This window comes from Spermophilus citellus (genome assembly GCF_964194105.1).
Source record: "Spermophilus citellus genome assembly, chromosome: 2".
Lineage (NCBI taxonomy): Eukaryota > Metazoa > Chordata > Mammalia > Rodentia > Sciuridae > Spermophilus > Spermophilus citellus.
The window spans coordinates 21,675,677-21,701,342 of record NC_138183.1 but is presented as its reverse complement, the minus strand read 5'-3'; the positions used below and the strand labels follow the sequence as shown (position 1 = coordinate 21,701,342).

Genomic DNA, 25,666 nt, shown 5'->3' with positions numbered 1-25,666 from the left:
TAACACTGCAGTATGTATGGCTAAATATAAGTGGATTATGATAGAATAACTGGGAATAAGAAATATAGGTAATAAACAAGAATTCTTTTTTTTTTTAAAGAGAGAGAGAGAGAGAGAATTTTTAATATTTATTTTTTAGTTTTTGGCGGACACGACATCTTTGTATGTGGTGCTGAGGATCAAACCCGGGCGACTCGCATGCCAGGCAAGCATGCTACCACTTGAGCCACATCCCCAGCCCAAGAATTCTTGATATAGGAGAGTATAAGAGAAAACTTTAATATTGGTCTTTAACCAAAAGCAGTAAACTCTCTTCAAAACCTAGGAATTGGGAAAGTCATTGTATTCTAAAGGGCTCATATGAGCCTAGAATTGGGGACAGAGAAGCATTCTGACAGTCTATTTTGGGGCAGCCACAGCTCTGTTTGGTGCTGGGACATAGAAATGTGTTTGGATTTCAAAATTTATAAACAACTACCTTTATAGTCTTACCTTTTTTTTTTTTTTTGGTACCAGGGATTTAACTCAAGGACACTCAACCACCAAGTCACATCCCCAGCCCTTTTTCATTAGAGACAGGGTCTTGCTGAGTTGCTTAGGGCCTCGCTAAGTTGCTAAGGTTGGCTTTGAACTTGCAAAATGTTCCTCCTGAGCTGCTGCCTCAGCCTTTCAACATCTCTCATACTTTCTCAGCTTCCTTCCCCCAGCCCAGATGTCATTGCTACCAAAATTGATAGAGGTAGGTAGTTAGAAGGGAGGACTCTGAAGTAACAAAGTTCTAATAAAGTTATCTTTGTATGTTGTCACTTTCCATTCATTTGTTTTCCAAACATTCATTGAGACTTAAATGGTTCTCAGCAGTATTCATTGGTGACGCATTCAACAGATATTTCATCTGTTACATGCAGGCATTGGATACTGAGATGAACTGGGGGTCTGTCACCCTCACAGAGTTTACTATTTAGGGTGGGAGATGTAAGAGTTTGTTACCATTGTTTGTGCTTGTTCTTCCTGCTTGCCTGCACTCTCTAACCTGTAGGTTTTGGGAATCCTGAGTTAACAAAGTGAGAAAAAGCCTATGACTAAGAATTTTAGATCTTATTGATACAACAAACATTATTAGACACCTGTTAATTTTGCCAAGCTCTGTTCTGTTTGCTTAAGGAACATCAGAGAACAAAACAGGTAAGAATCTCTGCCTTCAAGGAACTTAACAGTCTAACTGGGAGAGACATAATAGACAATCAAATAGATGATAATGCTGTGAAGAAATAGAACAAAGAAAGAGGAATTGGGAATCTCATATATTGGGGAGAGAAGGTTTCAATTAAAACAGAAAAACAAGGTAGAAAGGTTTGGCCTTTTTGAGAATGTGGCATTTGAACATAGACTTGGAGGTGACAGAGTGAGCCTTGGGAATAGTTATCTGAAGGGAAAGTATCCAAGGCAGAGGGAAGTAATCAGTGAAAAGGTCCTATGGACAAGCATGGCTGATGGGGTCAGAGAGCAGGGAGAAGGCCAGTGTTTCTGGAGTGAGGGGACAGTAGTGGGAAATGATGAGATGATATCTAAGGGAAGTAGAGGTCAGATACCATAGGTCCTTGTCAAAGTTCAGTGAAATAAGCAGTTGCTGGGTTTTGAGCAGAGGAATGATCTGACTTATCTTAAATGCCTAAAGAGATCTCTCCAGCTGTTCTGTTGAGCCTAGATTTTTGGGGAGGTGGGGCAAGAGAGAAACTGGACACTACTGCAGTGACAGTAAAGGTAGTGGAGAATAGTCACATATTGAGATATTCTAAAGATAGAACCAGCAGGCTCTGCTGACAGATTGTATGTAGGTACGAGAGACAAAGAATCAAAGATGATGCCAAGATTTTTGCCTTGAGCAAACTAGAGCAGTGGGCATACCATGAACTGAGAGGGGGAGAGCTATAGATTAGGAGAGAAAGGTTAGGAATTCAGTTTGAGGCATTGTGTTTGAGCATCAGGTAGAACTGGTCAGTAGACAACTGGGCATATGAATCTGGAGGTTAGTAGCTTATCAATGGTGTATAAAGCCATAACACTTGATGATGTATAAGGAGAAAGGACCATTGGCCAATGCATCATTAAAAGGATTAGAAAAAGAGGAAGACTTGCACAGGCCATTAGGTAGGAAGAAATCCAAAGTATGATGCCTTGAAAGCCACTTAAATGTTTCAAGGAGGAAGGGGAATAATTGTGTCATATGTTGCTAATAGTTCTTATAAGGTGGAGATTCATTGGATTTGGTAGTCTGTGCATTTCCTTTACTTAAAACATTTGTAATTATTAATTTATAATTAATTATTAATTTATAATTGGGATTGTTCAGTGCATTCCTAGCTAGAATAAAAACTTCTTGACAACAGGGACAGTGTCTGCTTTGTTCATTTTTTTCTAGTTGTTATAGACCTTCAATAAAAGTTTGATGAAGCTGGGTGTGGTGGCTCACATTTGTAATCCCAACAGCTCAGGAGGCTGAGGCAGGAGGATTGCCAGTTTAAAACCAGCCTCAGCAAAAAGCGAGATGCTAAGCAACTCTGTGAAACCCTGTCTCTAAATAAAATATGAAATAGGGCTGGGGATGTGGTTCTGTGGTCAAGTGGCCCTAAATTCAATCCCTGGTACCTGCCCTCCAAACAAAGTTTGATGAATGAACAAGTGAAAGAATGAACAAATGTACAGTATGATTGCCTCCTGCTTAGTGTCAAAGTAGACAAAACTTGGGCTGGGGCTATAGCTCGTGGTAGAGCGCCTGCCTAGCATGAATGAAGCACTGAGTTTGATCCTCAGCACCACATAAAAACAAACAAACAAAAAGCATTCTATCCATCTACAACTACAAAATTTTTTTTTAAAAAAGTAGACAATTTTTTATGAAGGAGAATATTGTGTGGTACTACGTACAGAAGGGATCATCAGGACCTGCAAGAGAAATCAGCTCTTTGCTATAACTTTAAGGTGCTTGTTTTTGGTTTACTAGACATCTTGGTGCCAGTGGTATCATATGGTCTGAGACTTGATGACATGGTAAATTAAATTTATAATCATATTCCTTGTGACACGTGGAAGGATAAATTATATACAGGGTACTTTTTAAACATAGCAAAAGTTCCTTCTAACTCAGGTTAAAGGGTAAAGAATGGAGATTTTTAAAAGGAGGCATACAGTAGAAATAAGATTTCAAGGGGATGTGAGGCTAGCGAGGAAAACTGGGCGATACATCCCTTGGCATAGCCAATTACATATGCAAAGGCTGGAGCATGGGAAAATCCTATTGCGCATGATGGAACTCCTAGGAGTGTGATGGGGTGTATGATAGGGCGTTGGCTGTTATTTCCCACTAAACTTGAGCAACTCAAGTAGTTCAGGTTCACTGGAATGTTGGGTGGAGATGAGGGTGTGGAGGGAGATGGATGAGCTAAGCCTCAGGTCTTGTTTGCCAGCTTTAGCTGTTGATTTTTCCCCCCCAGTGCTGGGTGTTGAACAGGGCCTCATACGTGGTAGGTAAACATTCTACCACTAACCTACATCCCCAGCCTAGGAGCTCTAAAGTCCGTTCTCATTGCCTTCCTAATAAGTAGAGTAATATTCTAACTATCTTTAATTCCTATCTCTGTAATCTCACAAGTCAATCAATAGTCAGATGTGGGATTTAAACATCTTCAACAGCTATATCACTTCATGTTCCTATTTTCCCTCTTCTTGTTAATGCTCTACTGTTTTAAAAATTCTTCAAGTGGTTCTTCACTGAATATAGGTTAAAATTCAAGCTCCATAGGCAGGAGTGGTGGCACATTATACTTGTCATTATAGCTATTTGAGAGGCTGAGGCAGGAGGATCACAAATTCAAGGCTGGCCAAGGCAATTTAGTGAGACTGTATCAAAATTAAGAAAAAGTAGGGGGTGGTGGTCTGAGAATCGTAACTTTAGTGGTAAAATGTCCCTGGGTTCAATCCCCAGTGCTGGAAAAAAATAACTTTTTTTTTTTTTTTAAACAGGATAGTAATAATTAGTAGTTTAGAAAAATAGCAATAAGGTGATATGGTTGTTTGATGGGGTTTAAGACATTTAATCCCTCATCGGGCTATTGGATGGTTTATAGGATAGAGGAGACAGGAAAGATAGCTAGAATGTTACATTATTTATGAGTAAGGCAGTGAAATGGATTTGAGAAGGGATCCAGGCTCTGGGCTATTTAATTAAAAAAAAAAAAAACAAAATAAAAACACATTTCCTCATCCTGGGCTGTGTAGAAGACTGTGTCAGCTGGAACTGACTATGTCAGCTAGAAGTAATCTCACAGAATGATTGCCATTTAAGGAAAAGAGATTTATTGCACTTAGTGAAATGGATACCATGTAACATATATTACTTTTCATCAGTGCAGTGCCCTGCTCTCCTGCTTGACCTCTTGGCTTGGTACTGGTGACATTGCTCTTCCTGGCTTTAGCACTTTCATTCTGCTAAAATCATCACATCCAGAGAAGAATCAGAGAGCAGGCCTCTAATGGTTTCATGCCTTGAAGATCATTCACTTACACACATACACATATGTGCATGACATGTATTTTGACTTTATTTGCTTTTGTAGTGCTAGAGATGGAACCCAGGTGCATACACATACTTAGGCAAGCACTCTACACTTCTGATACATATATATATATTTAGTTATGGGAATTAAACCCAGGACCTTATGCATATGAGGTAGTACTCTACCATGAGCTATAATCCCCAACCCTTTTTAAAATTTTGTTTTGAGACAGGGCCTCACTAAGTTCTTGACATACTTGAGACAGGGCCTCACTAAGTTCTTGACATATTTGAGACAGGGCCTCACTGGTCTCAAACTTGTGATCCTCCTGCCTCTACCTCCCAAACAGCTTGAGATTATATGCATATACCACCATGCCCAGCTTCAGCAAATACACTCTTAATTAGACTTCTAATTTAGAATTTCAAAGAATTTTCATGTGATTCATATAGTTTACATTGAGTCTGAGAGTATGCATGTATGATTATAGTGTCAAGATAGACTATCTTGAATCACCTCTAGGATTATAATTTTTTTCTTTCTATAAGGCCTATTTCATAGTTTCTGTTGTGGTGTAGGGTGAGGGGACAAGGGAAGCTGGCTGCTACTCAAAATGTTGTGTACCTCCTCCATCTAACTGGTCTGAACATATGTGGTGGAAACAGGAAAGTCCACTTTGTGTTGGATTTTATGTGAGTCGGCTGGGATAAGGAGTTTGGGAAGAGCAACTGCTGATCTGGTAATGACAACAAAGAAGAAGGTCACTAAAGTATCACTTCTGTGCAGGCCTCTGATACCTGGATCACATTACAAACAGATGTGAGAACTCAGTTAACCAGGGAGGGTGAGGAGACAGCATGGCAGCTGCCGCCTCCTCCACTTTGGTGCTGGAAATCAAAACAAATCCCCCTGTTTTTCCAGAGACCTATTCACTGACTGAGTTCAACAGCTTTTGTATTATATTTTGTTGAATCTGAGATACCCGTTTTACACTTTTACATTTGTGATATCAAAATGTTTTACATCTCTGGTACCAATATTCACCTTGCAGTTAATGATGTACCATAGTTCAATTGACAACTCTTTTGTATCCTTAGCTGTGCATAAAGTAAATTTTGTTCTTTTTTTTCCTTTAATTTTTATTGTTGGTTGTTCAAAACATTACATAGTTCTTGACATATCATATTTCACACTTTGATTCAAATGGGTTATGAACTCCGATTTTTACCCCGTATACAGATTGCAGCATCACATCAGTTACACATCCACTGTTTTACATATTGCTATACTAGTGTCTGTTGTATTCTGCTGCCTTTCCTATCCTCTACTATCCCCCATCTCCTCCCCTCCCATCTTCTCTCTCTACCCCATCTACTGTATTCATTTCTCCCCCTTGTTTTTTTTCCCCTTTCCCCTCACTTCCTCTTGTATGTAATTTTTTTTTAAAGAGAGAGTGAGAGAGGAGAGAGAAAGAGAGAGAGAGAGAGAGAGAGAATTTTTAATATTTATTTTTAGTTCTCGGCGGACACAACATCTTTGTTGGTATGTGGTGCTGAGGATCGAACCCGGGCCGCACGCATGCGAGGCGAGCGCGCTACTGCTTGAGCCACATCCCCAGCCCCTTGTATGTAATTTTGTATAACCATGAGGGTCTCCTTCCATTTCCATGCAATTTCCCTTCTCTTTCCTTTTCCCTCCCACCTCTCACCCCTGTTTAATGTTAATCTTCTTCTCATGCTCTTCCTCCCAACTCTGTTCTTAGTTACTCTCCTTATATCAAAGAAAACATTTGGCATTTGTTTTTTAGGGATTGGCTAGCTTCACTTAGCATAATCTGTTCTAATGCCATCCATTTCCCTGAAAATTCTATGATTTTGTCATTTTTTAATGCAGAGTAGTACTCCATTGTGTATAAATGCCACATTTTTTTTAATCCATTCGTCTATTGAAGGGCATCTAGGTTGGTTCCACAGTCTAGCTATTGTGAATTGTGCTGCTATGAACATCGATGTAGCAGTGTCCCTGTAGCATGCTCGTTTTAGGTCTTTAGGGAATAGACCGAGAAGGGGAATAGCTGGGTCAAATGGTGGTTCCATTCCCAGCTTTCCAAGAAATCTCCATACTGCTTTCCAAATTGGCTGCACCAATTTGCAGTCCCACCAGCAATGTACAAGTGTACCCTTTTCCCCACATCCTCGCCAGCACTTGTTGTTGTTTGACTTCATAATGGCTGCCAATCTTACTGGAGTGAGATGGTATCTTAGGGTGGTTTTGATTTGCATTTCTCTGACTGCTAGAGATGGTGAGCATTTTTTCATGTACTTATTGATTGATTGTATGTCCTCCTCTGAGAAATGTCTGTTCAGGTCCTTGACCCATTTGTTGATTGGGTTATTTGTTTTCCTATCGTTTAATTTTTTGAGTTCTTTGTATACTCTGGATATTAGGGCTCTATCTGAAGTGTGAGGAGTAAAGATTTGTTCCCAGGATGTAGGCTCCCTATTTACCTCTCTTATTGTTTCTTTTCTGAGAAGAAAACTTTTTAGTTTGAGTAAGTCCCATTTGTTGATTCTAGTTATTAACTCTTGTGCTATGGGTATCCTATTGAGGAATTTGGAGCCCAATCCCACAGTATGTAGATCGTAGCCAACTTTTTCTTGTATCAGTCGCCATGCCTCTGATTTGATATCAAGCTCCTTGATCCATTTTGAGTTAAGTTTTGTGCATGGCGAGAGAAAGGGATTCAGTTTCATTTTGTTGCATATGGATTTCCAGTTTTCCCAGCACCATTTGTTGAAGATGCTATCCTTCCTCCATTGCATGCTTTTAGCCCCTTTATCAAATATAAGATAGTTGTAGTTTTGTGGATTGGTTTCTGTGTCATCTATTCTGTACCATTGGTCCACCCGCCTGTTTTGGTACCAGTACCATGCTGTTTTTGTTACTATTGCTCTGTAGTATAGTTTGAGGTCTGGTATCGCTATACCGCCTGATTCACACTTCCTGCTTAGAGTTGTTTTTGCTATTCTGGGTCTTTTATTTTTCCATATGAATTTCATAATTGCTTTATCTATTTCTACAAGAAATGCCTTTGGAATTTTGATTGGCATTGCATTAAACCTATAGAGAACTTTTGGTAATATCGCCATTTTGATGATGTTAGTTCTGCCTATCCATGAACAGGGTATATTTTTCCATCTTCTAAGATCTTCATCTATTTCTCTCTTTAGGGTTCTGTAGTTTTCATTGTATAAGTCTTTCACCTCTTTTGTTAGGTTGATTCCCAAGTATTTTATTTTGTTTTTTGAGGATATTGTGAATGGAGTGGTTGTCCTCATTTCCATTTCAGAAGATTTGTCGCTGATATACAGGAATGCCTTTGATTTATTCGTGTTGATTTTATATCCTGCCACTTTGCTGAATTCATTTATTAGCTCTAATAGTTTCTTTGTAGACCCTTTTGGGTCTGCTAGGTATAGAATCATGTCAACTGCAAATAGTGATAATTTAAGTTCTTCTTTTCCTATTTTTATGCCTTTAATTTCTTTTTTCTGTCTAATTGCTCTGGCAGTGTTTCGAGAACTATGTTGAACAGAAGTGGTGAGAGAGGGCATCCCTGTCTTGTTCCAGATTTTAGAGGGAATGCCTTCAACTTTTGTCCATTCAGAATGATGCTAGCCTGAGGCTTAGCATAGATTGCTTTTACAATATTGAGGTATGTTCCTGATATCCCTAGTTTTTCTAGAGTTTTGAACATAAAGGGATGCTGTACTTTGTCGAATGCTTTTTCTGCATCTATCGAGATGATCATATGGTTCTTATCTTTAAGTCTATTGATGTGGTGAATAACATTTATTGATTTCTGTATATTGAACCAGCCTTGCATCCCAGGGATGAATCCTACTTGATCATGGTGCACAATTTTTTTGATATGTTTTTGTGTCTGATTCGCCAGAATTTTATTGAGGATTTTTGCATCTAGGTTCATTAGAGATATTGGTCTGTAGTTTTCTTTCTTTGAAGTGTCTTTGTCTGGTTTAGGAATCAGGGTGATGTTGGCCTTGTAGAATGAATTTGGAAGTTCTCCCTCTTTTTCTATTTCCTGAAATAACTTGAAAAGTATTGGTATTAGTTCCTCTTTAAAGGTTTTGTAAAACTCTGCTGTATACCCATCCGGTCCTGGGCTTTTCTTGGTTGGTAGTCTTTTGATGGTTTCTTCTATTTCCTCAATTGATATTGCTCTGTTTAGGTTGTCTATATCCTCCTGACTCAATCTGGGCAGATCATATGACTTAAGAAATTTATCGATGCCTTCACTATCTTCTATTTTATTGGAGTATAAGGATTCAAAATAATTTCTGATTATCTTCTGTATTTCTGAAGTGTGTGTTGTGATATTGCCTTTTTCATCCCATATGCTAGTAATTTGAGTTCTCTCTCTTCTTCTCTTCGTTAGCATGGCTAAGGGTCTGTTGATCTTATTTATTTTTTCAAAGAACCAACTTTTAGTTTTGTCAATTTTTTCAATTGTTTCTTTTGTTTCGATTTCATTAATTTCAGCTCTGATTTTAATTATTTCTTGCCTTCTACTTCTTTTGCTGTTGTTTTGCTCTTCTTTTTCTAGGATTTTGAGATGAAGTATGAGATCATTTATTTGTTGTTTTTTTCTTTTTTTAAGGAATGAACTCCAAGAAATGAATTTTCCTCTTAGAACTGCTTTCAATGTGTCCCATAGATTCCGATATGTTGTGTCTGTGTTTTCATTTATCTCTAAGAATTTTTTAATTTCTTCCTTGATGTCTTCTATAACCCATTGATCATTCAGTAACCTATTGTTCATTCTCCAAGTGATGCATGATTTTTCCTTCCTTCTTTTATCGTTGATTTTCAGTTTCATTCCATTATGATAAGATAAGATGCATGGTATTATCTCTACTCCTTTATACTGTCTAAGAGTTGCCCTGTGACATAATATATGATCTGTTTTTGAGAAGGATCCATGTGCTGCTGAGAAAAAAGTGTAACTTCTTGATGTTGGGTGGTATATTCTATATATGTCAATTAAGTCTAGGTTATTAATTGTGTTATTGAGTTCTATAGTTTCCTTATTCAACTTTTGTTTGGAACATCTGTCCAGTGGTGAGAGAGTGTGTTGAAGTTTCCCATGATTATTGTATGGTGGTCTTTTAGACTCTTGAACTTGAGAAGAGTTTGTTTGATGAACATAGCTGCACCATTGTTTGGGGCATATATATTTATGATTGTTATGTCTTGTTGGTGTATGGTTCCCTTGAGCAGTATGTAGTGTCCCTCTTTATCCCTTTTGATTAACTTTGGGTTGAAATCTATTTTATTTGATATGAGTATGGACACTCCTGCTTGTTTCCGAAGTCCATATGAGTGATATGATTTTTCCCATCCTTTCACCTTCAGTCTATGTATGTCTTTTCCTATCAAATGTGTCTCCTGTAGGCAGCATATTGTTGGATCTTGTTTTGTGATCCATTCTACTAGCCTGTGTCTCTTAATTGGTGAGTTTAAGCCATTAACATTTAGGGTTATTATTGAGATATGGGTTGTTCTTCCAGCCATATTTGTTCTTTTATGTTACTAAATATGGTTTTTTGTTTTCGTCTTTGATTATTTTTCCCCCCTTTACTGTACTACCTCCCACTGTTGGTTTTCATTGTTATTTTCCATTTCCTCTTCCTGTAATGTTTTGCCGAGGATTTTTTGGAGAGATGGTTTTCTAGCTGCAAATTCTTTTAACTTTTGTTTATTGTGGAAGGTTTTAATTTCATCTTCCATCCTGAAGCTTAATTTCGCTGGATACACAATTCTTGGTTGGAACCCATTTTCTTTCAGTATTTGAAATATGTTATTCCAGGATCTTCTAGCTTTCAGAGTCTGTGTTGAAAGATCAGCTGTTATCCTGTTTGGTTTACCCCTAAATGTAATCTGTTTCCTTTCTCTTGTAGCTTTTAAAATTCTCTCCTTATTCTGTATGTTGGGCATCTTCATTATAATGTGTCTAGATGTGGATCTCTTATGATTTTGCACATTCGGCGTCCTGTAGGCTTCTAGGATTTGGGATTCTGTCTCATTCTTCAAGTCTGGGAAGTTTTCTCGTTTTATTTCATTGAATAGATTGCTCATTCCTTTGGTTTGGAGCTCTGTGCCTTCCTGTATCCCAATGACTCTTAAGTTTGGTCTCTTTATGTTATCCCATATTTCTTGGATGTTCTGCTCATGGTTTCTTAACAGTCTTGCTGAGCTGTCTATGTTCTTTTCAAGTTGAAATACTTTGTCTTCATTGTCTGATGTTCTATCTTCTAAGTGTTCTACTCTGCTGGTAGTATTCTCAATTGAGTTTTTAAGTTGGTTTATTGCTTCCTGCATTTCTAGGATTTCTATTTCTTTGTTTTTTATAACCTCTATCTCCCTGTGTAGTTGATCTTTTGCTTCTTGGATTTGTTTATGTAATTCATTGTCGAAGTGATCTTTCATTGTCTGATTTTGCTGTCTAATGTCTTTCTTGAGACTCCAGATCATCTGAAGCACGTATATCCTGAATTCTTTATCTGACATTCCATCTGCTGCAGATATTACCTCTTCTAACGTTGAGTTGACCTGCATTGCTTGTGGTCCTTTCTTTCCTTGTCTTTTCATACTGTTCGCGTTTCTTTCTGCTTGGTGAAACTGTTGTGTTATTGAATTTTCCCCATATATATTTATATTGCTCTTGTATAGTTGCAAAGTCTCCCTCGCAGGTGGGGGCGGCGGCTCTGCCCCTCCTCTAATTGGGGCAATATGCCTACCACGCCGGCAGGCTGCTGGGCCTCTTCTGTTGGTAGGTAGCAGGTCCACCTACCTTGCAGGCGCGGGCGCCCGCTCTGCCCCTCTGCGGGCCGCTGGGCCTGTTCTGTCGGTGGTCACAGTTCCGCCTACCTTGCAGGAGCGGACCACTGGGCCTGTTCTGTCTGTAGGTTGCAGGTCTGTCTAACTTGCAGGCGCGAGGCGGCTCTGCCCCTCCCCCAACCAGGGTGATGTGTCTACCACACTGGCGGGCCACTGGTCCTGTTCTGCCGGTGGGTCGCAGGTCCGCCTACCTTGCAGGCGTGGGGGGTGGCTCTAAATTTTGTTCTTTATAATCAATGACATCATTGGGTCAGTGAGGACATGTACAGGTGAGGGGCAGTGAGGGCTGGCAGGTGTTGAGAAGTGAGGCAAGCTCTTTCACCAGAGAAGGAGTTGAAGGCAGTGCTGATATTTTAAGCTTGATATGCACTCCAATGTTTATATAAAAAGAAATCTTTGATTGGTTTTAAAACTCTTGTTACTGTTTTGCGTAAGCTGTTAATAGGAGAATCAATCAGAAACTATTCAATATCTTTCCAATTATTCCTTAATAAAACTCAAGTTTTGAAGTTACTTGTGATCCAAGTCTTATCTGTATTCATAACAAACTCATTCATTTTCTTTCCCAGAGGTCATCAGTGAGTTTTATTTGATTGATCCTATAGGCTGTTTTGGTTATCAATTTTTATTTTCTTTTGAGTTAGCCTATTGTTATTGCAAAATCTTGAGATTCTGAGAAGACTTGGGCCTTCTCTCCCTCTGAGAATGTGGCTCATAGGGAGAGAGTCTGGCATGTGTAAAGCCCTGGGTTTGATTCCCAGCATGACCAAAAAAAAAAAAAAAAAAAAAAAAGAAAGGAAAAAATAGCTCCATAGCTCCACAGTTTGCCTCTATTGGTGCCTTCTTTGTATTTTTTCTAGAAAGATTGTTAAACCTAACAATAGGTTGTTTTCGAGAACCATTCCTTGTTCTTATGTTCTGTACATGTGTACATGTACATATTTGTACTTGATATATATTTTTTTCTTTTTTTGGTAGTGCTTGGGATCAAATTCAGGGCCTTGCACATGCAATGCAAGCACTCTACTCCTGAACTATACCTCCAAATTGACATACATATTAGTCTTCTAATTTAGAATTTTAAAAAATTCTCATGCCATTCATATAGTCTACGTTGAAATTGGGAGTATACAAATATGTATAATGGTCTCCAGATTTGCCCTCTTGAAATATTTTGAGAAAAATTGTGCAGTTTATAGGAATGGGACAATAACTGACTTCTAAGAACTTGGTTAACACTTGAGGTAGATAGAAGTCAAGCTGCCAGGTACTTGAATTCTAACTCCTGTGACCTTGGATAAGTCACAACCCTCTGTGTCTTAGTGCTTCTATCCTTAAAATGGAAATAACAGTATCTAACACTTGGGTTCTAAGAATTCAGATAATGTATGTAAAAGTGTGTAGCAGCATTCCTGGCACAAGGCATATTTGATGAATGTTAGCTGCTGTTTTTTTTTTTTAATTAATAAGACGTGGGGCTGGGGATGTGGCTCAACTGGTAGCGCGCTCGCCTGGAGTGCGTGCGGCCCGGGTTCGATCCTCAGCACCACATACCAACAGAGATGTTGTGTCCAGAGGGAAAATTTTTAATATTTATTTTTTAGTTCTCGGCGGACACAACATCTCTGTTGGTATGTGGTGCTGAGGATCGAACCCGGGCCGCACGCACGTCAGGCGAGCGCGCTACCGCTTGAGCCACATCTCCAGCCCGTGTAATAATTTTTTTCCAAAATTTTTTTGGGTTGTAGATGGCCACAATATCTTTGCTTATTTTTTATGTGGTACTGAAGATCAAACCCAGCTCCTCACACGTGTGAGGCAAGTCCTCTACCACTGAGCTACAGCTCCAGCCCCAAGTGTGTAATAATTTTATATGTTGTTTTAATGATGGAATGGAGAGAAGTTTTGTTATAAACTCAAGCCTAAAGTGCGTAGAATCAAGCTGGGCAAAGGGGCATATATCATCCCAACAACACAGGAGGTGGATGAAGGATAATTGCATGTTCAAAGCCAGCCTCAGCAACTTAGCAAGGCCCTAAGCAACTTAGTGAGATCCTGTCTCAGATAAAAAATATAAAGGGCTGGGGATATGACTAAGTGGTTAAGCGCCCCTGGGTTCAATCCCTGGTACCAAAAAGAAAAAAAGAGAAAGTACATGAAAACAAATTGATTTTCATTGCTTTGTGTAAACTAAAATATACATAAACAAATTTGAGATGTTGAAATTTTTGGCAGTATATAATTAACAATGTACCATTCATCATAGAGTCACACATTACTTCATAGAAGAAATATGGACTTTGGTCAAGTATCTGCACAGCTATTGAGGAGGCTGAGGCAGAAAGACTGCAAATTCCAGGCTAGCCGCTGCAACCTAGTGAGACCCTGTCTCAAAATAAAAAATAAAAAGGATTAGGGGTGTAGCTCAGTGGTAAAATGCCATGGGTTCAATAAAAAAAAAAAAAAACCCAAATGGTGAAAATAAAAAATTGCAGATTATATATATATATATTTTTTTAAGGGAGAGAGAGAGAGAGAGAGAGAGAGAGAGAGAGAGAGAGAATTTTTTAATATTTATTTTTTAGTTCTTGGCGGACACAACATCTTTGTTGGTATGTGGTGCTGAGGATCGAACCTGGGCCACACACATGCCAGGCGAGCGTACTACCGCTTGAGCCACATCCCCAGCCCAAAACTTGCAGATTATATTTAAAAATTCTTTGGACTGGTAGTGTAGAGGTTCTGGGTTTAGTCACCAGTACTCAACCTGACATATACAGATTCTTCCTTTGCTTCTTTTTATTTTCTTTTCTAAATTTTTCTATAAACTAGTATTTTTTTTTTTAAAGAGAGCGTGAGAGAGGAGAGAGAGGGGAGAGAGAGAATTTTTAATATTTATTTTTCAGTTCTCGGCGGACACAACATCTTTGTTGGTATGTGGTGCTGAGGATCGAACCCGGGCCGCACGCATGCCAGGCGAGCGCGCTACCGCTTGAGCCACATCCCCATCCCCTATAAACTAGTATTATATGAATTTAAAAATAACCCTCCAAAATCCTGTCGGTATTTATTGCATGCTTGTGGGCTTTCATCATTGTTTCAGACATTGGGGATCCAGTGATGAAGAAGAGAAACAAAGTCTCTATTTTCAAATCAGGGGGAAGAGAGGCAGTAAACTTAGGAAAAGGGTGCTCCATATTTTAGAGATGGAAAATGAGGACCAAAGATGTTCATTTAAAATTCCCCTCATGTGCCTTGTGCTAAGTGCATTTTCTGTTATACCGTATAGGCTTTCTTGACTCTTGGGAATGCCAGTGAATCCTTTTTTTTTTTTTTTTTTTTGTATTGGGGATTGAACCCAGGGGCATTTAACCACTGAGCCACATCCCTAGCCCTTTTTTATATTTATTTAAAGACAGAATCTCACTGAATTGCCTAGGGCCTTGCTAAATTGTTGAGGCTGGCTTTGAACTCGGGATCTTCCTCCCTCAGCTTCCTGAGCCTCTGGGATTACAGGCATGTGCCATTGTGCCTGGCGCCAGATAAATTTTTGAACATCCTAAATCAGAAATCTCTGTATCTGTGATTCTCCTAAGGGATTCCTTGTAGGGAAGCATTGTATAGGGTAAAGCATATGTGTTTTCTACCCTGTTCTTTCTCTAGAATATTTACCTTTTGGACCTTGTTTTTATCATCTAAGGAATAACGAGATTAGTCTTGGTAATTTTGAAGGATGGTGCTTGCTTGTTACTTCCACAGTCCTTTTGTTTGATTTGGAGTTATGTACATGTACATGTGTCTGTTTTTTCTACAGCCATACACACAGCTGCCATGGATATGCTGGGAGGATCTGGTGTTGAAAGCCAATGTAGAAAAGTTGATATCATCGCAGATGCTGCATATTCCATTTTCAAAAAGCCAAAAAGTTTTACTGGAAATTTTGTTATTGATGAAAATATCTTAAAAGAGGAAGGAATAAAAAATTTTGACATCTATGCAGTTAAACCAGGTAATACTTGTAGTTTTTTGACATAGTGATGTGTTTTTCCATATTTTCTGCAATGACTACATCGTGTGTGTGTGTGTGTGTGTGTGTGTGTGTGTGATTATAAAATGAATATGTTCTTTTAAAAGCTGTCCTTCCAATGAAGTGGAAAATCCATACTAACAATATTTGAAAAAAGAGAGAAAGGACAAATAGAAGTGAGTTGAGGGCTTTTGAAGTGACGCAGAAGGGTTTAATCAGCTACTGGCCATTTTCAGATTTTGAAACCAGAAATGAAAATTAGTTTTTAAAGTCAGTGTTAAAATCAGAGTAAGGATTTTATTCAAGGACATGTATCAGATTGTACAGTAGTTTTGTTTTGTTTTTTTTTGTTGTTGTTGTTTGTTTTTTTTACAAACTTAAGACTGTGGACTCATTCTGAATGTTTATTTTTGGGAGAGGGTTACCCAGGATTGAACTCAGGGGACTCAACCACTAAGCCACATCTCCAGCCCTATTTTGTATTTTATTTTAGAGACAAGGTCTCACTGATTTGCTTAGTGCTTCACTTTTGCTGAGGCTGGCTTTAAACTCGAGATCCTCTTGCCTCAGCCTCCTGAGCCACAGGGATTATGTGGTGTGTCACCACATCCAACCCAAGTGTTTATTTTTTTAAGTGCAGTGTCTAATACCTTAATGATGGATTGTGAAGGTGCATTGATGAAATCATACTGTCTTAGGTACAGCAGTCTGATTTGAGAAGTTTGCAGAAGGCTCCCTTATTAAAAAATAACTTTCTCTTAAATCGCAGAAGATGATGATAATGGATTTTTAATTTATATAATAAGTGTATTCTAAGCCAGGTGCAATGGCACATGACTGTAGTCTCAGCTGCTTGGGAGGCTGAGGCTGGAGAATCATTTGAGCCTAGCACTTGGGGACCCTCCTGGACAATATAATGAGACACTGTCTCACACACATGCATAAATGAGTGAATGAATGAATGAATGCAAGCCATAAATGGGGGTTATATTTATTTGTATTAAAGCATATAAATCATTAAACTGAGCTTGTAGCTGACAGAAACCACATTTTTAGATTTGTGTCATGCCTACCTGTCTCTTTAGTTCACTTTCACATACATTATCTAATTAACTTTCATAGCAATCCTGCGAGAGAAGTAATATTATGTAATGATTAAGAATGTGGAATTTGGGGAAAGACAACTTGGGCTCAAATTTGACTCTCCTTCTTGCTACTGTGTAGCTTTAAGCATATTACCCACTTTCTTTGTGCCCCAGTTTCTTTTTTGGGAAAATGAAGCAAATGATACTTTCCATACAGGCTTTTTGTAGAATTATGTGCAATAATGTATATAATGTGTTTGGCACAGTACCCGGCATAAGTACACTCACAATATTTAGTAGTTAAAATTGTCCAGTGTAAAAAACAGGCTGAGGGAGATGAAGCCTTTGTCTAAGGGCTGATGGCTAATAGGTGGCAGAACCTGAACCAGACTCCTGTCTTCTGGGTCTTGGTACAGCATGATGATCACATCAGGTTTTAAAGACCCAATGTAATTTTATACAAACTTTTAAGTTAGGTTTAAATTAAAAATCTTATCAAGTACTGAGAACTTATTACTATGACCAGTTATTCTGATATTAAGATATAACAAATATCAATTAATTCTTGCTTTCCAGAAGTTTGTTTAATTTTCAAAGACAGAGAAGAGAGGGAGAAAAACAGAGAGAGAGGGGTTAGGGGAGAGAGAGAGTGAGAGAATTAACATCTAATTTTCCTACAATTTTGAAGGTTTTGTGACCTTTGAATCTCCTCCATGCATGTGCCATGAAAGGTATCAGTGTGATGTTAAGATAATTAATTTATTTGTAAGCACAACTGTTAACTGAAAATAAGGCCTAGGAGAAGAAGGTGTCTTAGTTTACATGATGTTAGAGTGAGAAGAAGAGGAAGAGAGAAAAGACCCAAGTGCATTGATCTGGGAAGCAAGTCCTCCTTAATGAGGGCCTCCCTGCTCTCAGGGGCCAGGTGAGCTGAGTTGTGGACAGAAGGAGTTGTAAGGACGAAGAGGGTAAAGACTTCACATAAAGGTGTTTTTTAAAACTAGATCTTTTTTTTTTTTATTGTTGGTTGTTCAAAACATTACATAGTTACATAGTTCTTAATATACCATATTTCACAGATTGATTCAAGTGGGTTATGAACTCCCATTTTTACCCCGTATACAGATTGCTGTGTCACATCAGTTACATTTCCATTGATTTACAAATTGCCTTTCTAGTGACTGATGTATTCTGCTGTCTATCCTATTCTCCACTATCCCCCCTCCCCTCCCCTCCCCTCCCCACCCCTTCTCTCTCTCCACCCCCTCTACTATAAATCGTTTCTTCCACTTGTATAATTTTTCTCCTACCCCTCCTTTCCTCTTATATGTAATTGTGTATAACCCTGAGGCTCACCTTCCAATTCCATGCAATTTCCCTTCTCTCTCCCTTTCCCTCCCGCCTATCATCCCTGTTTAATGTTAATCTTCTTCTCAAGCTCTTCATCTCTACCCTGTCCTTGGTTACTCCCCTTATATCAAAGAAGACATTTGGCATTTGTATTTTAAGGATTGGCTAGCTTCGCTTACTTGAAAATGAATTGAGTCATGGGAGAAGATATCTAGGTTATGGGAACGTTAAAATGAAAATAAGTAGTTTAATAATTCTCCCAGAAGCCTTTACTGTTTCTCCAGAATGATTTTAAAATAAAATGATAATGTTTATTAAACAGGTGTGAAAATCCTAATGTCTTGTAGTTATATTAACATGATTATTCTGGGGTCAATTTTTCAGGCCAGCCTTTATTACCAGATTTCTTCTTAGATGAACACCCAGAGGTTGCAGTTATCAAGCAGATGGAATCACCTGGTAAGATCCGTACGATCTAGTCCATATTTTTTTGTGAGAAAATATTGATAGTAACTTATGTTTTTTTTTCCAAAACATAGAATTTATCCTGTAATAGTGACATTTCTGTCTTCTGCTTCTAAATAATTTTGTAATTTAAACTAAACAAGTTATGTGAGTTTAGTTAATTCTGGCAAAAAAGGAGAAAAAATATGTGTTTTTTTTTTTTTTTTTTTTTTCTGTCTATGAGTAAGGCTCTTAAGGGTCTCATTAAGTTGCTGAGACTGGCCTCAAACTGGATCCTCCTGCCTCAGCCTTCTGAGTTGCTGGGATTACAGGCTTGTGCCACTGTGTTAGACTTTTAAAATTTCTTCATTTTTAAAAAAACATCTATTTAAGTTTTATTCATTTTCTTTAGCACGCTTTCCTTAGGCATTTTAAGGTGATATGTTATTTTATTTTGAGGAAAAATGTGTCACATCAAAATTGTTTTAAAACCATTTTCACAGTTTGTACCCTGTGACTGCTTTGTGGAAGGTATTTATTTCAAGAAGGTTTTGATTTTACTTTGTCTGTGTAACTAGGAAATTATAGGTCCCTGAGTTGGTCTAGAGTTTAGGTTCTAGTCCTTGTGTTCTGAAACTATACCTATTGCTTCTTGAAAGAAGTCAGAAGGAACTGTCTTTAACTAATACCCGTAGGAAGAATTTCTCTTGTGTTTACTAATAAGAATGGCTGTGCTTCTTCTGGGTCCTCACCTTATTTTTGTATTATAGGTACTGTAAATCTCCTAAGTGATCCTAGATTTCTTTAGAAGGCTGATAGAACAGTTAGGAACAAATATCCTCTGTACATTTAGCGAATCTAGAGGCTATCACCAAACCTTATTTCCAGTTTAAGCTTATTTTTTTTTTGGTCACTATCTTTTCTTTGCCCAGATTTTTTTTGGAAATTGAAAAAAATTACTTAGGTAATAAAAAGCGTAATTTTTCTTTTGTATAACAGAAAATTTGAAAATAACAGAAAGGAAATTAGTTAACTCTGAATCCTACCACCCAGTCACAGCTCTTTTAAAAATTAAGTCTTTGGCTGGATGTTTTAGTGGAAACCTCTAATCCCAGCAGCTAAGGAGGCTGAGGCAGGAGAATCTCAAAACCAGCCTCAGCAATTTAGTTAGGGTTTCACTAGGTTGCTTAGGTCCTATCTTAAAATAAAAATTAAAAAGGGTTGGGGATGTAGCTCAGTGGTAGAGTCCCCCAGGTTCAATCCCTGGTAGCAAAACAAAAACAAAACAGACAAAAAACACAAAACAGGCTTGTCAGTCTTTTTCTTAAAAGTCCTCTTACAGAATGGCAGAAATTACCTAAAAAGCCTGTAAAGTCTCTAAGAGTATGATCTTAAGTTTAGGTAAGCCCCAAATCCTGATTTTTCTCTTGTACCCTAAGATTGGATATTTTGAAGGAAGACATTTATGAACTGAGTTTATTTAATTCATCTCATATTTAAAATAAGAACTACTTTATTGGTCATGTATCTTCATTAATGGCTGAGATAGGAAGACAATATGATATGGTTAAAAAGAAAGTAGGGGTTGTGGCTCAGTGCTCACCTAGGACAGGTAAAGCCCTGGGTTCAATACTCAGCACCACATATAAATAAATAAAATAAAGGCATACATATATTTAAAAAAAGGTAATTAGCTTGAGAAGCTAAAACACAATAGCAAAATTAATATAAACATTAGAGGCAATATAGAATAGAAATCAAACCAGAAAATCTTGTTGGAGTTCTCTCTAATACAGAAGACAAACTTGACTCCCAGAATACAGAAGAAAAGCACAAAAAGATGGGAATAATGGCTCGTCTTTTCTCCTGCAGTTAGCACTGCCTCTCATTATTTCATATTGTCTTCCTATCTCAGCCAGTTGTATATGACTTTCTGTACCTGTTTCATATAGTGTTTTTTAAGACTTTATTTTTTAGAGCATTTTTAGTTTCACAACAAAATTGAGAGGAAGGAACATGAACAATCCCATGTACCCCATACCTCACACATGCACAGCCTTTCCCATTATCAGAGTAGTGTAATTTTTAAAATCAAGATCAATATATATTGTGAAGTTTTAATGTGGAGGAGTTCTTGTGGATTTCATAGGAAATTATTTTTAGAGACAAACTTTTGCTTTTCAGCATAGTCTTGTATTATACTTGTGCTACATTATTTTTTCATAGGCAGCAGATTATATTTTCTCCCCATTAATCCATCCTCTTACTAGGAGGTAGTGTAGTCAAATGTCAGGGATGTGTAGTTTGCCTTTGAATCCTGGTCATCTGGTGGTATTCTGATGTGGTACCTGTTGGGTACATAGACATGGAATTTTTTTACCTGCTTCCAGGACTCCTCTTTCCAGTATGCCCTGCTGCCAAAGCTCTTCCCCTCCCCATCTTGATCAGCTATGCGCTGAGGTGTGTTCTTCCCAGGACTCACCACCACAGGACTCTCCCTGCTGTCTGTTCTTCTCTTATTTGGGAGCTTCAAGCTTGAACTTGGATTGCAAAGATGAGAATGAGGAAAAATAGAGTCTCTCTTGAAAAACCACATCTGTGTTTTACAGATGACCGACTCCTAGTTTTCAAGTTGATATAAGCCCAGACTCTAATCCAGAGAATTAAAGAGTGCCTCTCTCCTTCTTTTAAGTTGGCCAGGGCTGTTCTCCTTGGGAATCTCTCATGCGGTAGGCTTGTGTTTCTTCGGCTGACTCTGTACCTTAGGGTTGCTGAACGTGGTTCCTAGATTTAACAGTAAATTTATGTCTCAATCTAGGAGATAGTTGTATTTTTTTTTTTAATCCATTGCTGGGGATTGAGCCCAGGGCTGTGCGTATGCCAGACAAGTGCTGTATCACTGAACTATATCCTCAGCCACCACCACTCCCCGCTTTTTTAGCACATTACTTATATTTATTTAGAGTGAAGTTAGGAGAGGCTATATTAGGAGGCTGCTAGTCATTCATATGTCTTTTTCTTTTTAAGTTATTGAATTGCTGTAAGTGACTTGCATTCCAGCTTACATGTTTACAGTCTGCTGACTGCACATTTCAAATACTTTACAGGTTTGTTTTTCCTTCTGATGTTTTATTCTTTCATGCCAAGTCATTATGCATATGTCTAAATGTTCCAGGTAATAAATAATACAGCTTATCTCTTGAAAATGTCTTTCAGTGCTGCTAAACTCAAGTTTTTCCTGAAATATCTTTGGCACCTGACAGTACAGATGATATATCTTGATTAATATACAAATCACCTTGAGTAGTCACTCACTAGTAAGGGAGGGGTTCCAGCAGTTATTTATATGACAAATGCTCTTCTCTCTGGTGTAACTACTAAAACTAAACACATTCCCTGCCCATGGAAACATGAAGGAAGCCTGTGTCTTTGCTACCCTTGCTTTGGCAGTCTCTGCTTGGGCCAGTTCTGGTGAGTTCAGATCTTGGATCAATGCTTGTCCTTTTGTTGGCTTTATACAAATTAGATAGTTAGATGTGAAAGGAAATGTGGAGGAAGTATTACTCTGTGGACAACATTACAGGATCTGGAGTCAGACTGTCTGAGTTCAAATTGCTGGTGTAACTCCAGTTGTCATTTTAAAACCTTTCTCACTTCTTATTTTAATTCTTTTTTTTTCTTTCTCCTGTCTTGCTGAGGATTGAACCCAATAACTTGAGCCCACAGGCTTGTGCACACTAAGCAAATACTCTACCACGGAGCTACATTCCCAGCTTTTAAAATTTTTTATCTAGAGACAGGGCCTCACTGAGTTTCTTAGGGATTCACTAAGTTGCTGAGGCTGACTTTGAACTTTCGATCCTCCAGCCTCAGTCTCTGGAACCGCTGGGATTATAGGTGTGCGCCACCATGCCTGGCAGTTTTCTAATCTCTTGCTTTCCTTTTGTAAACACTGTGAGGATCAAGTGTGGTGGTACATTATATTCTGCATTTGATATGGTAAGCACTCTCTAAATATTGGTTGTAGTAATTATCACTGAGCTAATTATCTTGAATTTTATGAGTGCTCAAACTTACTATTTATATATATGCCTTTTCTAGTTATTTCTGCTTTTGTCTAACTATACTGACTTGAACTTCAAGGAGGTTCATTGAAAATATTTATTTTAGCTATTCTTACTTTATTCTTAATTTTAATGGGAAAATCTTTAGATTTTACCCATAAGTAGGGTGTTACATGATGTAAGATGGATTTTTTTGTTTGGTTTGGGGTATAACTCAGTGGTACAATATGTGTTTATTACCATGTGAGACTCTCAGTGTTCAATCTGCAGAACACAAAAGAGAAAAAAAGAGGATTTTTTTTTTGTTTTAATCTAAAAAGTTTTATGTCTGTACTCTTTAGAGTAACAAGCTGGTTACATTTTGAATATGGTAAATGAATTGGGTAACTTTCTTTATCTGTGCTGTTTTCTCTGAATGGTTGAAATATCTCACCTGCTAAATCACTGGGACTTGTAAAAAGTTATTTCTTTGAACAAACTTTTTATTTTCTCATTCAATTACCAGCTCTTTAATTTTGGATGTTTACTGGGAATTGGACCCAGAGATGCTTTACCACTGAGCCACATCCCCAGCCCTATTTTGTATTTTATTTAGAGATAGGGACTCCCTAAGTTGCTGAGGTTGGCCTCAAACTTGCAATTCTCCTGCCTCAGCCTCCTGAGTTGCTGGGATTACAGGTATGCGTCACTGTGCTGCCTTAAATTTTTTAAAATTATTTCTGTGATGCTGGGGATTGAACCCAGGGCCTCATGCTCTGGTAAGTGCTCCATTATTGAGCCTACCCCCAGTTACCAGCTTTTCAAAAATAAAAAGCCAGTCATCCATTTAAGGTTTAAAATTTACTTAAGAGTTGAAATGTAGTATTAACTTTAAAAAAATCCATGTTTAATTTTCCCTTTTCTCTTTTTCTCATTTTTTTGATTGTTTGCCAGAAAATTGCTGAGTTTATTGTATCTTAATGTTTTTTTCTCCAAAACACCAGACTTTAAATTTTATTTTTAATTGTATTGCTTTAAAATACAATTTAAAAAATATTTTTTTGGGCTGGGGATGTGGCTCAAGCGGTAGCGCGCTCGCCTGGCATGCGTGCGGCCCAGGTTCGATCCTCAGCACCACACACAAACAAAGATGTTGTGTCCGCCGAAAACTAAAAAAAAAAAAAAATATTAAAAAGTTCTCTCTAAAAAAAAAAATATTTTTTAAATAATAACTATTGATATAATTTATCTTTACCCTCAATTCACCATTCAGAAATGTATATGTCAGTGTCTTTATTTTTATTCCTTTTAATTTTGACTGTGCATTTAGCTCTTTAATATAATTTTGGATATGTCCACTAGATTTTGTGTACTTCTTTCAATTTTAATAGCATTTAAAATTAGTCTTACTATGGAAGTATAGACAAGTATAGAAAAGTATGAGAAGCTTGAAGAAAAAATTTTAAATTACCTGTAATCCACCTCCTAAATGTAAATGTTGCTTTGTTTTTGGGTTTATGTTCTTCTTATCACCTTTTTTTCTTTACAGATGTAAAATTCATACCCACAAATGAATATTTCACCAGATTGGATCATTTTATATTCAATTATATATACTCTTTTTTTTTTACTTATAATTATGTTGTGAATATTTTCCATGTCTTCAAAAGTAACTTGTTGAAATGACAACTTAGCATTATATCACATGAATATATTATTTTTTTATCTTTATTCATTTATTTTTTATATTTATTTTTTAGTTTTTGGTGGACACAACATCTTTGTATGTGGTGCTGAGGCTCGAACCCAGGCTGCATGCATGCCAGGCGAGCGTGCTACCTCTTGAGCCACATCCCCAGCCCAAATATATTATTATTTTTTTTTAAAGAGAGAGAGAATTTTTTAATATTTATTTTTCAGTTCTTGGTAGACACTACATCTTTGTTTGTATGTGGTGCTGAGGATTGAACCCGGGCCTCACGCATGCCAGGTGAGCGCGCTACCACTTGAGCCACATTCCCAGCCCAAATATATTATTTTTAAATTTTTTTTTTAGTTATATAGGTGGATGCAATATCTTTATTTTCTATTTTTATGTGGTGCTGAGGATCAAACCCAGTGCCTCACTCATGCGAGGCAAACACTATCTCTCTGAGCCACAACCCCAGCCCTGAATATATTATTTTAGTGGTTTGTAATTGTTTCATTTTATAAATGTTACCACATAAGTTTTTGTTCTTAAGTCACAAAAAGTGGGTAATTAGGCAAAAGGAAAGACATTTTAAGGCTTCTGATACATTTTACCAAATATTCTTCTAGAGTCATACATCTAATGTCAAATGTATACTTAACTGTGTCAGTGCACTATTGATATTGGAATATAACGCTTAGGATATAGCTTGCCTACCATGTGCAAAAGCCTTGGGCTCCATCACCAATACCACAGTCAATCAATCAATCAATAAACAGACAAATAAATAAATATTGAAATACATGCCTCAATTTTTAACCTGGTTTCTAAATAATAGTACCTTATAGCAGTATACCTCATCCACTTACACTAAAGTATATTTGAAAAGTAATTTATTTTCAAGGATATACTAGGAAAAGACATTGTACATAGTACACATTATGAAGGTTATAAAGTATTAAGTAAATCATTGGGCTGAAGGTTACTTTTCAAATGTACTGTGAACTATTGACAAGATGTTGTTTCAAATTGTAGGGTAAGCATGTGGGTATTCACATATTCAACCTTTTGTAATTTAATTCAATTCAGACTGGCTGCCACCTTGTCTAAAATAATCTATCCTATCCCAATTCTTGCTTTTTAAAATAATAATACGTGTCCCTTCTTGACCTAATTTCATCTAAGTGTACATGTGTTACCTGTTTGTGTAATGTCTGTCTTCAGTAGACAGTTGTCCTGTTTTGGTTTGGCCTCATGATAACAATGGCCTCAACAAAACGAATTTGGAAGTATTCCCTTCTCTTTATTTTTGGAAGGGTTTGAAAGGATTGACAGGCATAAAAGAATAGAAACTATGTGATTGTTTCCATTTTTTGGAAGGTAAAAATAAGGCAAACTGAATGGTATCAACCATTCAGAGGAGAGGGCATGGATTGGGCTTTTGGGTACCTTTAGTATCCTGCTTCTTGACCTAGATGGTGACGACTAAGGGCTTTTGCCATCTGATAAGTTATTAGCTGTATACTTACAATCTCTCTCTTTATATCTATGTT

General features: G+C 37.6%; 1 protein-coding gene across 1 annotated transcript in view; it reads left to right on the top strand.

Annotated features, from left to right (window-relative positions):
- The window catches only part of HSDL2 (hydroxysteroid dehydrogenase like 2), a 70,070-nt gene that overhangs the window by 26,813 nt on the left and 17,591 nt on the right, over positions 1–25,666 (top strand). The window contains exons 7-8 of the mRNA XM_081282460.1: positions 15,289–15,483; positions 18,321–18,395. Of these exons, the coding sequence (XP_081138586.1) occupies positions 15,289–15,483; positions 18,321–18,395 (270 nt within the window). The remainder of the gene's footprint in view (positions 1–15,288; positions 15,484–18,320; positions 18,396–25,666) is intronic.